Source organism: Corvus kubaryi, unplaced genomic scaffold (genome assembly GCF_017639235.1).
Source record: "Corvus kubaryi isolate FWS band 111438036 unplaced genomic scaffold, C.kubaryi_AGA036_p1.0 37312, whole genome shotgun sequence".
NCBI lineage: Eukaryota > Metazoa > Chordata > Aves > Passeriformes > Corvidae > Corvus > Corvus kubaryi.
Genome location: NW_024581098.1, coordinates 784,194 through 802,446, shown reverse-complemented (window position 1 = coordinate 802,446; position 18,253 = coordinate 784,194). Strand labels below are relative to the sequence as shown.

The 18,253-nt window shown below is 41.2% G+C and overlaps 1 protein-coding gene across 1 annotated transcript in view; it reads right to left on the bottom strand.

Annotated features, from left to right (window-relative positions):
• The window catches only part of ATP6V1H (ATPase H+ transporting V1 subunit H), a 51,624-nt gene extending 39,732 nt beyond the window's left edge, over positions 1 to 11,892 (bottom strand). Inside the window, exons 1-4 of the mRNA XM_042029016.1 lie at positions 11,732 to 11,892; positions 10,257 to 10,383; positions 1,788 to 1,890; positions 284 to 373 (exon numbers count right to left, since the gene is read on the bottom strand). Of these exons, the coding sequence (XP_041884950.1) occupies positions 284 to 373; positions 1,788 to 1,890; positions 10,257 to 10,360 (297 nt within the window). The 5' untranslated portion in view covers positions 10,361 to 10,383; positions 11,732 to 11,892. The remainder of the gene's footprint in view (positions 1 to 283; positions 374 to 1,787; positions 1,891 to 10,256; positions 10,384 to 11,731) is intronic.
• Positions 11,893 to 18,253: the final 6,361 nt, after the last annotated feature.

Sequence of the window (18,253 nt, the reverse complement as noted above, 5' to 3'; positions counted from 1 at the left end):
CTATGCAACACTAGCCTTAACATCCAAGTTTTGCATTAAACATGGTTGAGAACCAACAGACAAGCATACAATTTCGTTTTATTACCAGAATTCGAACACACTACAAGACGAAGTTACCCTTACAACTTTAGGTCTAACATTTAATCTCTGAAGACAAGATCTGAAAATTTAATAGAATATTTTTAACACAGTATGACAAACACCTGAAGATACGTGAATTACACTAAGGAAACATTCAAGCATGCATTTAAAGACTTAAAAATAATACAGATTATTGACCTACTTGCAGCATATCATCAACCATAGTCAGAATGTACTGAACAGTCTGTTCCTTGGAGATGTGAGTCATCAAGTTTATAAATGTTTTAGCACACTAGAAAAATAAGAGAGACATTAAAATGAATATTAGCAATTGTCTTCATTCCTTTTGATAATATAAAACAGGACCTTATTAATTCACAGTTGTCTTACATAAGCATTGAGCATCCCAACATCTTATTCGTTTACAGTAAGAGATGAATAAATTTGACATTATCTTACAAAGATAATTTTCTGTCACATTGGTTGTTACCCTTTACAAATTCCTTTATGGCTTTCAAATTAAATACGTACTTGCTAGGGAAAGCCACCAACCTGCTTTGTTGAAAGTCAGATTAGAAAAGTCTCCCTCAGCATCATTTTTTTTTATGGTAGTGAGAAGATCAAGTAAATTGACAGAACAGCAACTAAGTCAGACATAGTACAAAAAAAGTTTCAGCAACTTGAATGGGAGGGAGGAAGACAGGTTACTCCTCTGTTCACTTACTATATACCTTATAGAGAAATCTTTGTTCATCTTTGAAGAATATCACCATTTCAGCAACAGGCTGAAATAGTTACATTACTTTTTACACTTCCTCCTTCTCCGTCACCACATTCAACTAAAACTGAGAGAAAATGGAACTCTGAACTGCTACATCGTAATTATATAGTGACATGTAAGGCATACCACATATGTTTCTGTTACTATGGAAACTCTGAACCGGTACATAACAGTAACACAGTACAATTTGGAGAGAAAAGAAATAGAAAACCAAAACAGAGAACAGCCTAAAATTGAAGTAGAAAAAACTGATAGAAATTTTTGTGTGTTGAATGCATCTACTCGTCCCCTTCCTCCCTGCCTCCCCCCAATCCTCTGGATGTCTGATACTCTGTGCTAGAACCTCAGGGTGAGATTCTACTGATTCAAATATCATTAAAGTGTCTTTGGGCATCCTGCCTGTACTCCTTTAAGGGCAAAAGCCTGATTCAGTCCTGAATCAGCTCTGTCCAATGCAGAGGTCTCATATCTTACCATGCCTAAAATGACACAAGACACCCATGTCTAACTGAATCCACCTTAGCAGACAGTGGACTCAGTGCTGTAACTAAATTAGAATTGCTTAGCTATTAAGCACCAATCTTACTGGTAGCAGCTGTCATCAATAAACTATAAAGAAAAAAGCTCAAAAAAAAAAGTGACTCAAGTACAAGTGTGCATGATTAAGCAAACTGGGATGAGGAAAGACTTGAGCTAGCTTGTCTCACAACAGAGTCGAAGTCAGATGACATTTAACAATTATTTAGTAGGTTTTAAAAATAAAAAAATAACTTCCAACCTATATCTAAGGAAAAATAAAAGAATCACAATAGAAAGCTTTATACTTATTTCACAACACCTTAACTGTATACAGCCAACAATAAAGTAAGAGTTGGTACAAAAATTTCCATCCTCCCCAAAAGAAACTTCATTAAAAGAAAGTTACTTGGTTGCCTTCTGTTTGCAACAACTCCTGTTTTTCTTCTGGATTTCTTTTCTGTTCAAATCTTTGAATAAATTCACAGTCTTCACCTGAAATCATCTGACCTCTGAAAAACAAAACATGAAACCATAAGTAACTTGAACAGTAAATTGGAAATAACTGTACTGAGTTCACATGGCAAGGCTTTGTTAGAAGGGGACTGCTTGGGTGGCTCCTATGAGAAGACCCCAGAAGTGGTCCCCATGTCAGACAGAGCCAGTTCCAGCCAGCTCCAGGACAGACCCACTGCTGGCCAAACCTGAGCCACTCAGTAATGACAGCAGCACCTCTGTGATAACATATTTAAGGAATAAGAACTGCCGTGCAACAGCAGCCATGAGAGAGGACTGAGAATATGTGGAAGAAACAATTCTGCAGACTGCCAGACCAGCGCACAAGGAGGGAGATGAGGTTATTCACGTGCTAGAGCAAAGATTCCCCTGCAGCCTGTGGTGAAGACCACGGTGAGGCAGCTGTCCCCCTGCAGCCCATGGAGGTCCTAGGCGGAGCAGAGATCCACCCACAGTACACAGAAGACCCCCATGCCAGAGCAGGAAGATGTGCCTTACAGGAAACCTGCATGGACTGCAGTTTTCTTGCAGGACCTGTGACCTCAAGGGTGATGTATGCTGGAGCAGGCCATCCCTGAAAGACTGGAATCTGCAGAAAGGATCCATGCTGCATGAGTTTGTGAATGAGCATAACTCATGGATTAGACACCTCAGGATGAAGCAGGGGAAGAGAGGAACAGCAGAGACTGTTATGAACTGACCACAGCCTCCACACCAACTCAAAACAAGGAGGCAGAGAAGTTGGAATGAAGTTGAGCCTGGGAGAAGGGAGAGGGTAAGGGGTGGTTTTTAGATTTTTTCCTATTTTTCATTAACCTACTCAATTTATCAGCAATAAATTAATTTCATTTCACCAAGTAGAGCGAGCCTGTTTTGCCCATGATGGTAAGCGGTCAGTGATCTCCCTATCCTTACACCTCAGCCCCAGAGCTTTTTCTCATGTATTTTCCCCTGTTCTTTTGATGGAACAAGTGTGTCCTGTCCTGATGGGCACCTGGTGACCAGTGAATGTCAACCCACCATACAAACCTTGTTTTCTTCATCTTGAGCTATCATAGAATCATAAAATGGTTTGGTTTGGAAGCAACCTTGAAGGTCATCTGACTCCAACCCCTCAGCCATGGGCAGGGATGTCACTTACAAGATCAGATTGCTCAGGGCCCAATCCAACGTGGCCTTGAACACCTCAAAGGATAAAGCAGCCACAACTCTCTGGGCAACCTGTTCCACTGCGTCACCAACCTTACAATGCAGAATTTCTTCTTAACATCTAATCTAAACCTGTTGTTTCAGTTTAAAACCACTGCCCTTCGTTCTGTCACTATATGCTCGTACAAAAAGTCTCTCTCCCTCCTTTTCGTAAGTGGTGTTAAAGTGCTGGAAGGTCTCCCCAAAGCCTTCTCTTCTCCAGGCTGAACAGCCCCAGCTCTCTCAGCCTGTTTTTGCAAGAGAGGTGCTCCAGTCCTCTGACCATGTTTGTGGCCCTCCTCTGGACCTGCTCCAACAGTTCCATGTCTTTCTTGTGCTGAGGACCCCAGAGCTGAATGCAACATTTCAGGTGGGGTCTTGCAAGGGCAGAGTAGAGGGGATACAGTATCAACCATATCACTTTACCAATGCTGTATCCCACAACAAATGTAAAGGGCTCCTTTCCACAAAGGGTCTCATGTAAAAGAATTTAAAACTAATGATGGAATAATCTCTCAAAAGTCTTCCCTATGCATCGCCTCTGAACAACATTCTCTCAACAGTTTTTAAACTTCCAGGGGCTGAATGCAATGTCAATGGTAAGAACTGAAATACGTACAGCTATCATGTTATGCCAGAATTGTAATACATAACATGAATAACAGTCTAATCCAACCAAGAAATAAGTGCTGACAACCAAAATTAATTGTTACTTTAAGTTTGCCATAAGCACTGAAGAAAATTGTAGGGAGAACAGAGATCATGGTTCCTAATTTATTTTTAGCTTTCACTAATTACATTTTGAGTTTTTCCTGGCAGTTTAAAAACTGATATGCATGCAAGTTCATCCAAACACATAGCAAGGGGGGCTTGATATAGTGAACTGCTGTGGACATCTATAAGCCACCATATGTCTACTCAATGTTCTCTTCAACTTAATATTCAAGTAGTTACTGCCATCATCAGTGCTATTTCAGAAAGCTGTTGATGCAGCTGAAGAGTCAGACTTGCAGAAAACTACTGGGTTTTTTTTATAATACAAAACTTCACATCACAAGAAATAAAAAACTTGTCCAAATAGTATAGTCAGGTACTCTTCAGGTAAGAAAAGTAATTTTAAATCAAGTAGTCCTAAACATATCCAAGATTTTAATAGGTGACTAGCTTTACTAGGTAATACCAGGAGGGCTTCATCTATACAAAAGTCACAGGGGATGAAAGCACTAGATATTCCTGCTTCAGTTACTTCCAAGATTAATCTCCTCTTAACATTTCCACTGAATGAAATGCCTCTTCCACTTTGCAAAGCTATGTAGCATGGACTCTTCACCCACCTCTTCCACATTCAAGGTCAGTTTTCAGATGTTCCATGACTAGAGATTACATTAAAATCATTGTAAATTTTACAGGAAGTGTTCACTTATTTTTTTAACTGGATCACCTGGATTCTTGAAATAGAGAAATAAGACCTACAGTGTGCTCTTTTCTTTCCTCTTATTTAAATGATTATGTCTTGAGTTTGGCCTCATCACAGAGCCATCTTTTACCTATTTACTATGCAAGCAAAGAACAGAAGTAGTCCAGTGCCATGTGTGCTATTCCGGTATTCCCACTGCTTAGTTAGAGATATCTTCATATGCACTGAGGAAAGGCAATCAAGATTTATTAGATTCAAGATTCATAAAGCCAGTGGTAGGGTAGTCCTTGCCCAACTTCTGCTAAAACTTAACTAATTATAAATGAATGATATGTGATTAGCCAATGATGACCATGCTGCTACCATGCCTTTTAGACTGACCTAGGTTCTTTCTTGCCTATTAAGGATGAATTTGAATAGTTATAGAAAGATGTGGACAATTCATCTGCCACAAATACCACATTTAAAGACTCGTAACGGGAGGTCTCTTTTGTTTCAAATAATGCTGACCAAGCCAGGGACTAATGGGTCATACTGATGCCATGAAGATTTTTGCCTTTTCTTTTTTTTACCCCTGTTATACCTTTTTACAGCTTCTGTATTCCTAGTGCTTTTTGCCTACATTCTTGGACTTGTTTGTTAAGCTAAGAGACTAAGCATTTTAGAAGCTTCGTAGCTAGGGATCAGTGTGCCCCAGACCCCAAGGTCCTCTCCAGAACATATTCTGCAAACCAAGATAGAACCATCCAGGGGAAGATTCCTTGGGGAGGGGGGGCTCACTTGAGCTTCTCATTGGGGAATCTTTGATAGATATGCTAATTAGCAAAGCCTATAATGTTATACCCAATGTTGGGAGGACAAGGAGAGGAGGAGAGACACAGAGACACAGGGAAAGACTCGGCGGAGTGCATCTCGATGCATATGACCTGGACGTGTACACCTAAGGATCCTTAAAAATAAATACCAAGGTAAAATCCCTTTTCCCCTTCTAACCGTGTATGCCTCTTGATTTTAAGACCAGGAAAAGGCATCAATACTGATACAAAAGTAACCAGATAAGCTGCTTGTTTATAAGAATATTGCCATTTACGAAACACTTCAAAGATGACATAAGATGAACCCTTAATTTTCAGCTTTAATGTTGGAGAAAGCCTCAGCCCATGAAGACAGATGCTTCTTTACAGTCAAGCTATTAGAAGAGGTCTGCCAACTGAAAAGGAAAAAAGCTTTCAAGCTTTCGCTTTCATCCTACATTAGGCCACAGGAAAAAAAGAAAAAAAGATGTGGGGATTGATATTGATATTGCTATGAGAAAAAAAAGACATTAAGATTTACTCTTTATTGCTTTGTTATCACCATTCAAAAAGACATCTTCCAACCCATACAAAACATTACAAGGGATCTGACAGCTTTTTCAACAAGCTTTTAATATTTTATGAAGGAACTCATACATCTGACTAATAGTTTTTAGTAATTTCAAATGCATATATTTCCATTCACCTCATTTTAAAATTGAAATAACTGATTATACAGTAAACCTTAACCAGTGGCACAGAGAGAAGAAAAACCAACCAAAAAACATGAGAAAGTGCAGAGCAGCCTCAGACAGTTGATACTGTGTCCCATGATGCTATTACACATTTTCCTCATCCCCTGTTGAAAGCAACAGAAATTTCCCTGCACCCTCTAGCAAACAAGTAACCAAAGCCTCCCTCCATCCCTCTTCCTAGCAGCCATTTAATTTGTTATTTTCCAGGATGTGTCTACAGTCTTTTGCCAAGACAGAAGTCACTTTGAGCTTCAGCTGTGTCTTGGTTTCAGCTGGGATGGTTAATATTCTTCCCAATAGCTGGTACAATTCTGTGTTCTAGATCTAGTATGAATTCTTTATTCTTTTTTTCCCCTTCCTTTTCTGTCCTATTAAAGTATCTTTATCTCAACATATGAATTTCCCCTTTTTTTTTTGTCCTGTCTGAGCATATCAGGTTTAGGCCAAGAACCCTGTAAGTGCCTTTCAAAGCTCTATGCCTGAGATACCAGGACCTGCCTTTGAGAGCACTCGCTAGAGGAGACAAAACTGAAACTCTAAGATTTAGAAAGCATGAATTTGCAAGACCACAATTTTTAAATCCTCCTGACCTCTCAATATGATTCAGAAGCTTGTGATTCCTTCTTTAATTATGCATTTCCTCCAGCAACTCCTGTTCCTTTTTTGTTTGTTTTTTTGAATGATTTAACAAAAGACACTCTGGAGGTTAGGGTATTTTTGTTTGGTTTTTACCTTGTTTTGGGTTTTTAATATAAAAAAATGACTACATCTGCAGCAAATACGAAGCTCATATGAAGCCATCATGTCGAGGCATAATTTCTTTTATCCAGATATCTACGGTACTTTGCATGTACCTAGAGACAGTAAATTTATCTAACTGCTCAACAGTTTTAGCACTACAAAATTAAAACAGTAAAACGGACTGAACGTACTCTACAAAACTCAACCAGATTAAAAAAAAAACCAAACAAACAACAAAAAACCCAGAAAACCAGCCCCCACATGCTACAAATTAAGAAACTTCTATATTTCCTCTAAGACAAGACTGACTTTTAAAGTCTGAGATATTTAACCTGCTTTAGAAGGTTTTTCCACCCCAGGAAAATAGAATATATATTTTAGCATCAGAATTCACAAACATGCATGTGAAGTATTTGAAAACACACAGGAAACTGTGTACAAATCATCCACTAGATATCTCACCTGATTAAATAAAAAGTATTGTCAAATGCTGTGTATCTAGAAAACCTACAGTGCAGTAAGATGCAAGTTAAACTCTGAAACTAGTTCATTTTTTCATAGAACTCATTTATTACCCTAAGAAAGCCAACCCAAACAAAATCTGCTTCAAGCAAGCCAACACACCTGGCATTCCAACACCCTGAGGCAAATGCTGAAAGCAATCACACAGTGTACAACAGCAACTGCATTTTCAACTCACAGAGGGCATCAGCACCTCTAAACTGCTGCAAGTCTCAAGATCCAAAGGCAGCGAAGTCCATACAGAACTAATGACCTCAACTACATTTAGTTTCCAGAACACAGGCAGACCTACACGTCACCTTCCACTGTTGCAAGCTTTGTTACTTTCTTCTCCCTCAGACACAGACCCTAGCTGGAATCCAATACAAAGAAAGGATAAATTTTAGCACCAGAAAACAAATTATCTTTTTCTACAGCCGAGTTTTGTAAGGAGCAGTGAACACACTGGCAAGCTGATAATATATACAATTGTCATATCTAAGTATTTCCCTTTTACACCAACAGTATACAGAAAAAACATCAGAAGTCAGCAGTTGTGTGTTAGTGTAGTTTGATATTTAGTTTACAGTGACAACCTTCAGAGGTGGAATAAACACTATGTCAGTTAATCTTCAGCTTGAATTGCCTCTACAAGAAAAGTCAGGCTAGTGAAGTCTGACCAACTACTAGTAAGCCATTTTGCTTTTTCACTGAAGGACAGAGAAAGCAGGAAAAAACTTCAGAATGCCCTTCTGTGTGACCCGAACTCCAATGCCATAGCAAGTGATGCAATCTTTAAAGCACCATTATACACATGCAACTGCCACAGCCAGAGGGGAAAGAAATTTCATCAGAATTTCTTGTGAAGTTCTTTAACTTCAACTACATAGGTACTATCTATAGTTTCTCCAACTATATAAATACTATCTCTAGTTGAAGGAGCATAAATTATGTCACACCTGAGTTGCTGTGTTAACTTAGGGAAAACAAAAATATTTCCTCTAATTTAAAAACATCTGATGACTTGAAGTAATGCCTTCAAATATTTATATGCAAATTTACCACAATAAGTGCACAGACTGCCAGAATAAGGAGCTCAAAAGAGAACTGTCCTTCCAAGCACTTGATTTTCTTTCTGCTCTACAAACCAGACCAAACCAAACCACTCCGAGGCTGAGCTTTAAGGGATTTCTTGGAAAGTCGGTCAGTGCAGCTATATTGATTCATTTCTGGAATGAAACACATTATTAAATGAGTGGAAACTACTTTCTTTGATGCACCTGTTAGAGGCAGGTCAAAGACACCATCACATCCAAACCTGTCCATTGTAAAAAGGACATGTCCTAAACAAGGTATGAGTTTACTTCCTTTGGAAGCACCAAAAGTTCTGTTGATGTTTTCCAATCATTAATTATAAGGAACCTCATCAGCCAAAGAACTAGTTATCTTCAAGATGTTCCACAATCCCTCTGGAACCATTTAAGTCAATCCTTGAAACCAACTTAGCCAGACAGCCAGGCTGTTACCAGTAAATACAAGACAAAAAGATGACATTTATTTCAGAGCAGTAAAGAGAGCACACTGTTATTGACATACAAAGGGCACCAAGCATCAAAAAGTCTCACTCCTCCTCTCACAGGATCACAAGCAACAAGCCAGGTGCACTACAGTAGCCTCCAAATCCTAGCTAATTCAAAGAGAGGAAATATTCACATATTTTCATAGATTCCAGAACAAAACAAAGTCAAATTCTACAGGTAAAATCTGAAAAAGAACCCTGCCTTCTGGTCAAAAGAAGTTATATAAAAAATTTGCTGCCAGATTTACAAACAAAACTCCCTGTTTTCTTATATTCCACCAGAGAAAGATAATCCCAAGAATGAATGACATTTTTTAACAGCAGACCACATAGTCAAACAAATAATACTACATAAATGCAACTCCTTTTCAAATAGAACCACCCCCTATATTAACAAAAGCAACAGATTTTTCTCACCAGCCCTACAGAACCACTAGAGAAGCAGTGAAAGACTCTCATATTCGCTTCCATGAACAGTGAACAACTGTACTCCCACTTTCATCCTGAGTAAGTGCAAACAAGCTGTTCACTGTCACTAGGACAGCACAGGAACAGCTGTTCAGGTATCCTTGGGACACACTTCCTATCAGATAAGAGGGCACAAAGTAACAGCAAAAGCCCCTTATATTGTTTGAAAAGTGCTTGGGAGCTGCCACTGTCAGGTTACCACCCCAGCCTTTCTCTTTTGCTTGCAAAGCCACTGAGAACCACACTATACACTGACTAGTGAAAGTCTGCTTCTTGTTCCCTTTACCTACCTCGCCCATAAACCTTTTCCTTAGCTTGTCCCTATGTCCTCTTAGGACAATATTTCTCTTGCTTCTCCTAGTGCCATCATATCCATGCCAAAGGAAACTCTAAACTTGCCTGGAACAGCAGCACAGCTTTCCCCAGACTGAAGTATTTGTTTCAGCCTGCTCCCCAATTTACTTGTTTCAGCTGTCCTCCAGAATTATTCTTCCTTTACTTAACATACAGCTTATTTTCCTGGACTACTACTCCAGTTTTGCTAGCACAATTTGTATTCCCACAAAAAGCACTTCAGCAATAGACATATCATACCTACACTTAAGACAACGATTACTGTAAACTCTTCTTAATTCAGCAGTCCTCTAATAAGGCTAAAACTGAGACTGGTGTTTGAATTATGAGGAAAAAACCCAGACAGTTTTACCACACATTTGTGCAAACCTATACTATTTGCTATTACAGCATTCAGTTGACAAAAGTAGAGTTCCCCTTCTGTTAGAAAGACTGCAGAAAATTTTCCACATTTAACATAGACATTTCCCAACTACTTCCACACAGACAGAACATCCTCCACTGCAACGTAATGCTCCACTCTAACACTTAAGAGGGGAAAAGAATGTGGAAAGTTTTTACTTACTGGAGATACGACTGCCAGTTTACTTTGTTTGCCCGAACTTCAGCAGCTTTGGCAGCAATGATGTTTGTTGGGACAGCAGCATCTACAGCACCTCGGATATCCATCTTGACTGATAATTAAAATGTACCTAGAAATGCAAGTCAGACTTGAGACCTCTTATTAAACAGCAGAGTATTTGTTCAACAGTTTAAAGAAATAAAAAGAAAAATCTGTTTCCAGGTGTCCCATTTATTAACACTGTACTAGGCAGTTTCTGAAAAATCAAGGTTTTATAAAGCATTTAAAATGTGGCTTATTGGAAACAAAAATAAGCCATACCTACAAACTCAACTGTAACCAATCACAAGTTCGCTAAAATAAAAGACATAAACCGTTACTAAATAATTCCCAGTCTTGCGAATCCTTAAACAATGAAATTAAGTTATTTGAATTCAAGTGGCTCTTCTGCAACATCCAAGTAGCCGTACAGATAAGAGAAGCTGTCTTCTTTCCAAATCATGTTTCCAGGGTTAAAATTCAGGGCATATCCTCCCTACCCCCCCCCCACATTAGGACTGATTTACTTCAGGAATTTGTCTAAGAGTATTAGAAACATGCGAACTACAACTTCAGGAGAAAAACCCAGATGTATATAAATTAAAACCATGCTACACAGACTAACAAGAAAACCAAGATCATTAGTGTACAGAAAGCAAACTGAAAAATAAATATGAACAGCTGCTCTTCATCAGGATATATCACATAACCAGTCAGTGACCTTCACCACTTCTTTCCCCTTCCTTTATGGTTTTAATCTCCACCCGACTTTGATGCCAAAACAAGAAGTGTGTTTGCAGAGACTTCAGACCCAGCTAGAGCTGGAGTTCCTTACAACCTAAACTGCACCCAGCCTCTCCATGCAGCCTATTTCTGGACTGTTCTGGCCCTCCTTACAGAGAAAGCAAGAGCAAACTGGCACATTCAGGCCCATGCCTGGCAAGCACACCTCGCTTGTATGACTAAAGGAAAACACAGCTCTAACAAAAGGAAGAAAAAAAATGAGGAACTATCCTGGGCAAACAGAGCAGGAAAAATGTCCTCACTTTGAAACCACTTCTACGAGCAGACACGCACACAGACGGCATCACTATGTCCTTCAATGACCATTGAAGGTTTCCAGGCTCTTAATGACCCACCCAGAGCCCCTTAAACACTGCCCGAGGGCAGAGTAGGTAACAGCGGTTTCAGGAGCTGCAGTTATGCCGAAGGCGACAGGCGCCTGGGACAGGGGTAGACCAGGCACGGTCCTGCCGCTCCCTGCACAGGCTCACCGGCACGGCCGCCTCCCGAGGGGCCCGGCAGAGCCCAGACCCTCGGGGAAGCAGCGGAGCCGTCTGCACCCCCCGGGCCCGCCAAAGCCCCCGTGAGACCCCGTGCGGCAGCACATCCCGACCTCAGGACCCACCCCGCCAGGGCCCGGGGCAGCTCCCACTCACCGCAGGGGCGCGCAGGCGGTGGGGGCCGCGCAGAGAGGGAGTGAGAGGAGGAAAAAGAGCGAGAGGAGGCCGCGGGCACCCCCGGACAGCACCGCGCACCCGACGGCCCCGGCGCTGCCGCTGTCATGTGACGCCGTTCACGTGAGCGCGACGGCGGCCTGCGCGGGACAGCCCGCCCCGCCCGCGCCTGCCCGCCTCCCGCCGTGGGACTGCGGGGCTGTGCCGGCGTAGCCGTATACGCGTATTTAGAGCGCATAAATATACACGTTTATATACCTATACATATCATAGAGCTGTAGGATAGGTTGGGTTGGAAGGGACCTTTAAGATCGTTTGATTCCAACCCCCCGTAGGTGCAGCCCAGGACAGGGTTGGCTTTCTGGGCTGTGAGTGCACACTGCTGGGTCATGTTGATCTTCTTGTCAACCAACACCCCCAAGTCCTTCGCCTCAGAGCTGCCCTCAACCCATTCTCTGCCCAGCCTATATTTGTTCTTGGGGTTGCCCTGATCCACATGGAAGACCCGTGCATAAGTATATGATTTTATACAGGGGATCTAATCCCGTCCTGGGAAGACAGGCTAAAGCATGTGCCCACAGGTGCCCACCTGTGCTATTGGCTACAAGAAGTGGCTCAGCGTTTCCAAAGAGACGGCGCGAGTCTGGCTGGGAAGGGCTGAGAGGGTCCCCTCGGCGCTGCCCCCCAGGACGAGCTCCTCCTGGTTCCCGGGAAGATCCCTGGGCCTCTGCCCTGCCCCCCACACGGGTGAGGGGCCGCCGAGCTCGGGCGGGAGCCATGGGAGGTCAAAGGGCTGGGGAGATAGCGGGCAGTGGGCCTGGTGCTGAAACGCCTCCTTGAGCTCTGCATTGTTTTTCCAGGACCCAGCATTTTCTTGCTTTCTGCCTCCCATGCTGCAGTGGAAATGCAGAGGTTGCTCTTTCCTGCAACTGTGAAGCAGGCAGGCGTTCCTGGGCCCCTGTGCCTGGCTGCCTGTGGTGGCTGTGCTGTGCTGTGCCAGCCCTCAGTCTGCTGTGTCACAGCTCCAGGGTGGGCATCAGGGTCACACCATTTACTTCCTCCCAAGTCGTATCTCAATGGAAAATACACCCTGCACAACTCCTTTGTTTTTTAGAAAGTATCTTATATACGTTGCACTTTGCCTCTGCAGGCAAAAGGTGCAGGAAGCTTTAGACTAAAAGCCCAAGTGTTTCAGAACCTACGGGCTTAAACTTCCATGTTTCTGATAAAAAAATACCTCATTGCATTCAGTTGCTGAGTGAGGTTTTCCAGTCATGCTGTGCTGAAGTGCCAGAAATGATCCTGATAAGTCATTCTGCTAACATATAAGAAGAAAACAAAAATAATCAGGGTTTTGTGTGAGCAGATCAAGACAGCCAATGTAGAGCTGGCTTAGAGCTGGTCTACTGCTAACTTAATTTTTCTAGACTCTGTATTTTCCATTTAGAGGGTACACTGTTCTTTAAATTATGCCTAGCCAGTATCTCAATAGGAGGAGGTTTTTTTAAATCACAGACAGTTGTCGTTACTGTGCCACCGATTTATATTTCCTCCATGGAATTTTTCTCTTAAAATGGGTCTTCCTTCATACCCCAAAAAAACTGTTGATTTCTTCGTAACACAAGCAGAAATCCCAGGTACAGTTCAAGTAACAGCATTTGCATTTCTTTATGCTTCATCAGAAGAAAGCTCCCTAAGCCTTGTGCACACTCTGTGTCATCTAGTCTGTAATAAATACATCCATTAATGTGATTCTGTGGATTACCAAACATGTGAGATTTGAAGATTTAATCTAACAAATGTTTGTTCTTGCACATTGCTTACTTACAGTGATAAGAAATGCTGGCACAACTCCTGATCTCTAGCATAGAAATCTCCACACAATTTTGAATAAAAATCTGTTACTTTGAAAGTTTATTTGAATATGATTTTTGCTTCATAGCTGAGAGTTAGAATTTGGCCTTATGTTAACCAGTTCCTCTTTTAAAAAAGTGTTTGTAATTTCTGTCCTCTGGCATTCAGTATTTCCTGCTTCTGCTCTGCCTGTTTATGGCATGCCTCACTTGCCACTCCCTTTGAATCCAGCATCAGGCATCTGGAATAAACATATTCACCTTTTCCACAGTCGTTTCAAATCACATTACTGATGATGATACATATGGCTCTACCCATTTTATAAAGAAACCAAAGCCAAAGATCTTGCAAGATGAACAGAACAAGGTTTGAAGCTTTTAAAATGCAATTTGCATAATGAAGGTATGTGCTGGTTTTGGCTGGGATTTAATTAGTTTTCTTTAAGGTGGCTAATGTGAGTTTTGATATGTTTTGATTTGTGCTGGAAACAGGGATGTTTTCATTACGGCTGAGCAGGACTTGCACAATGCCAAGGCCTCTTCTGCTTCTCACTCCACTCCACCAGTGAGCAGGCTGAGGGTGCACAAGGAGTTTGGGCAAGACACAGCCAGGACAGGTGACCCCAACTGACCAAGGGGATATCCCACACCATATGGCATCATGCTCAGCATATAGAGCCGGAGGAAGAAGAAAGAAAGGGAGATACTTGGATTGATAGTGTTTGTTTTCCCAAGTACCTGTTGTGCATGGTGGAGCCCGACTTTCCTGGGGATGGCTGAACACCTTCATGCCAAAGGGAAGTGGTGACTTAATTCCTTGTTTTGCTTTGCTTGCATGAGCAGCTTTTGCTTTCCCTGTGAAACTGTCTTTACCTCAAACCATGAGTTTTCTCACTTTTACTCTTCCATTTCTGTCCATTCCATGGGGGGAAGTGAGCAAGCAGCAGCTTGGTGCTTAGTTGCCAGCTGGGGTTAAATCACAAGAAGGCTTCAAAGGCCTGTACAGTGATCCTACAAGCTACCATTCAGCCCTCGTCTAGCTAGAGGCACATCAGGCTTTGCTTCCGTGAAACTTCCTCAGTTGTCCCCAGTGGTACTTCTGCTCCAACCTCAAACTGTCCCAGCACTGAAAACACTTATGACTTCGTGTGTTCTCTTACCTAGGCCAGGTATGGTATTCTTCCATCTTCACCCTTCCAAGCTCAGTTCAATAGTTTAGGTAAACCCTTGGAAATTGGATCAGCACCTCTTAATGTGCATTTCCAGCTGCCAGTTTTAAGACACAGAGTTGCTCCCTACCATGTGCTCCTATGTCTAGCAGGGTAATGTCCTGAATTCTTTCTTAGGCATGCAAAGCCATTTCTTCTGCCACGAAACACCTATTTCATGGAAATCATCCAAAAAGCTGTAGTCTACTTTGCCCAGCATATTTCTCCCAGCCCTTTAGCACACTTCTGGCTTAACTGAAGAGTACCACAGTACTCTGTCTGAACCTGAGCACAGGTATGCACAGGACTGTGGTTCTCTCACTTGTAGCTCCTGCTTCCAATATTATTTCAGTGCCTTGCTGTAAGCAGGGAATAATAAGTTCATGGGTTCAATTTGGTGCCCAATGTGATCTCTTGTTTGGAATATGCATTAGGTTGTCAGTGGTCTTTTTTTTTATAGCAGACTTTTTTTGCCTAATTCCACTACCTGCAAGAGTCTAGCACCATCCATTCAGCCTGGAGTTTGGCTAAAAGAAGATGGATTGCTATTTGCAGTCAAAATTTTGATACTACAGCGGGATAGTCATTTGTCTATAGAAAAGAAATTTTGAAAGGTATGATTTGGCACGTTGAGTTCATCATAAATTGCAGACTCTGGCTTTACTATTCATTTCCCAGACTACAGTAAAAAATATTTCCCTATAACTTTATGTAACCTTGGAGTGAGGCACAATCGTTAAAAGTATGCAACTACTGAATTAGCAGAAAGGAAAAGAGGGGAGAAATAATTGTAATAGGAATTACTTTTTGTTTTTTTTTTTTAACATGAATTCCAGGGGGTATTTAAGGAACTATGAAAGCACAACATCTGTGCCAAGCAAGGTAATAGAACCTCTAGCAGAGGAATCAAATTAGTAAACCCAATGTACCATGTTAAAGATTGCAAATAAGACATTGTTCCTGAATATACCTATATAAAGATCTATTTTATTTACATACTCTTCTATGCCATGAAATGGAATAAATGCAAAACATTAACAAAGAGTCCCTATAGCTCAGTAAGGGACAGTCATGTCTCACCTCTGCAGGGTTCTTCATGTGTATACACAAGGTGTGTAAGGTGTGGTGAACAACTTTCCTGGGCTTTAAAAGGGAGACCTGTGCACTGATTCACAGCTCATGAATGAGATACATACAGCAGAGGGTAGAAAGAAATTAGCAGCTTTCACAGTACAGAAGAGTCTTCAACAGAGTGCAAAAAGCGTCTGGTTGGAGTCTGTTCTGTTCAGCACACTCAGAAACGTTTGAGAAAGGAGGTAAATGGTGTAGTGAAAACTTTACTGGTGACAGTGTTACTCCTTTGACAAGTGCACAGTGGAATTGTGAACCACCTTGTCAGAGGATGGTGGGTAAGCTACCAAGACTCACATGTGCTCTTGTCCCCCATCTTCAAACACTTGGGCACAGCTGAAAATTTGCACCAGTGCGAGTGCCATGAGGCACTCTCTGTGTGAAGGAACTTCATTGCATTGCAAGGGAAAGCTTTGAGAAAGGAAAACATTGTACAGTCATTACAGGAGCCTGTCTTGTGTGCCACTACAACAGCAAGAGGCAATTCTCAGCAACTAATTACAAACTAAGTGCAAACCCATCCTGTGTCATCAGTTTGGAGCATCCCATGGTGCCTTATTCATGCTGGTTGGTTCTCTGGATCTAGCTAAAGGTAATGACTGTAAAAGTGCTGTGTGCCTATTTTTTGGAAAGCATCTATCCTTTAGGAGTCAGGTGCGCTAAGCTGTTCTTATTTAGCTATTTTTGGTCATCGGTGCGCATCAGTGCTTGCCCATTAACTTCTGGCAATGCAACTTCACTTGAAGTTGCTATGTTTAGATGACTTTATTGATGTGTGAAACAGAGTGAAAAGTGAAAAGCACATCAGCATGCAGGAGTAAAAGTCATCAGTTTCCTGGATCACAAAGAATAAGAATGCTCAATAGTTTAATACTAGAAAATTAATGCAGATGAGTCACCCTCACACTAAAACTACAGACAGCTGGATCGTGAGAGTGTTTTTCTGTTCTCCTTTCTTTTTTGTAATAAGAACAATGTATCATTGTCTATCACATATTCTCCAAATTACAGAAGTGTTTTGCACACCTGCTATTTAACCTTTCAGCATTCTGTACATCACCTAGCTCCTGCCTGTCTGCACAAGTATTTAACGTGTAGAAGAAAATGCTTTGAAAGTTTATCCAAGCAAAACATGCTTAGAAGGTTAGGAAAATGAACACACTTCTCTAATTCAAAAAATGTTAAAGAGTAAATTTTTTTTCTCTCCTGTTTAATTGTGGAGAGTTATGGAAGATGCCTTCTTGCATGGAAACAGAAGTGATTTTTCAATATGAGGAGATGTGGAGCACTTCACTAGATGTTTTTCCTGAGTAATTATAGCAAGATTGGCCCATTGTGAACTGGATTTTTACTGCTTCATCTGTCTTTGTTTTCTCCTCTTATTTTATCTTTGTTTTATTGTGTGTGTCATGATGGGAGAACATTATTTTGTGAGTATCTTTTTTAACAAGTAACTCCTGCTTCCTGCAGCCAGTATGGGCTTACGTGACTTCTAGGTCATTGAACTTGGATCATTTTTTCTTTTAAATTAATCATATTCTGGCCCAAAGGATCTGGCAAAGCTAATATGCCATAGTTGTGCATATGTTGTAACAGGCAACCTTCTGATTGCTCCACCACCTCTTTGAAATTAGGTTTTACATGCTCAGGGAAGGAACAACACACAACTTATCTGCAATAGGAGTGGTCTTTTTGAAAGAAAAATAAACTAACATTTTATTGTAATAAATACATATTCTATTTTTCCCCCTAGTATAATAGAAAAATGCTGTAATGCCAGAAAATTGGAAGTCAAGGACTGAGCAAAAAGAGAAACAGAAAGGCCAGTGCAATACTGTTTGTAGCCTTGAGAAATAATGCATCTGGGGTTAAAATAGTAGAGTGTATTACTTTAGGGAGGAGGGACAAGTGTCTCATGAACATGCACTTCTGTATTGAAAGCTGAAGAGTCTCCGAGTCTCCAGCCACTCTTTGAGCCTACAGCATCTCCTTCTCTCACCATCAGTCTCTTTTGCTTTGTGCCAACAGCTTTTATCTGTACAAGGGAGTCCACGTGCAGAAGGAAATGTAGAAGGAGTGCTCTTCTCTCAGAAGTCACAACAGTACCAGGTGAAGAAAAGCTCATCTCTGGGTTAAAATAAAAAATGTTTAAAAAAAATAAGAAATAAAAAAAAAGGAAATGCTGAGCTGCCCAGTGCTGCTGATGGTAAGCAACTCTGCCAAAGTCAACTTATTGCTGGAGCTTACGCTACAGCTTTCTGTGCCGGAGCTTACTGTACAATGACTTCTAGTGCAATCCACCTCATCAAGCC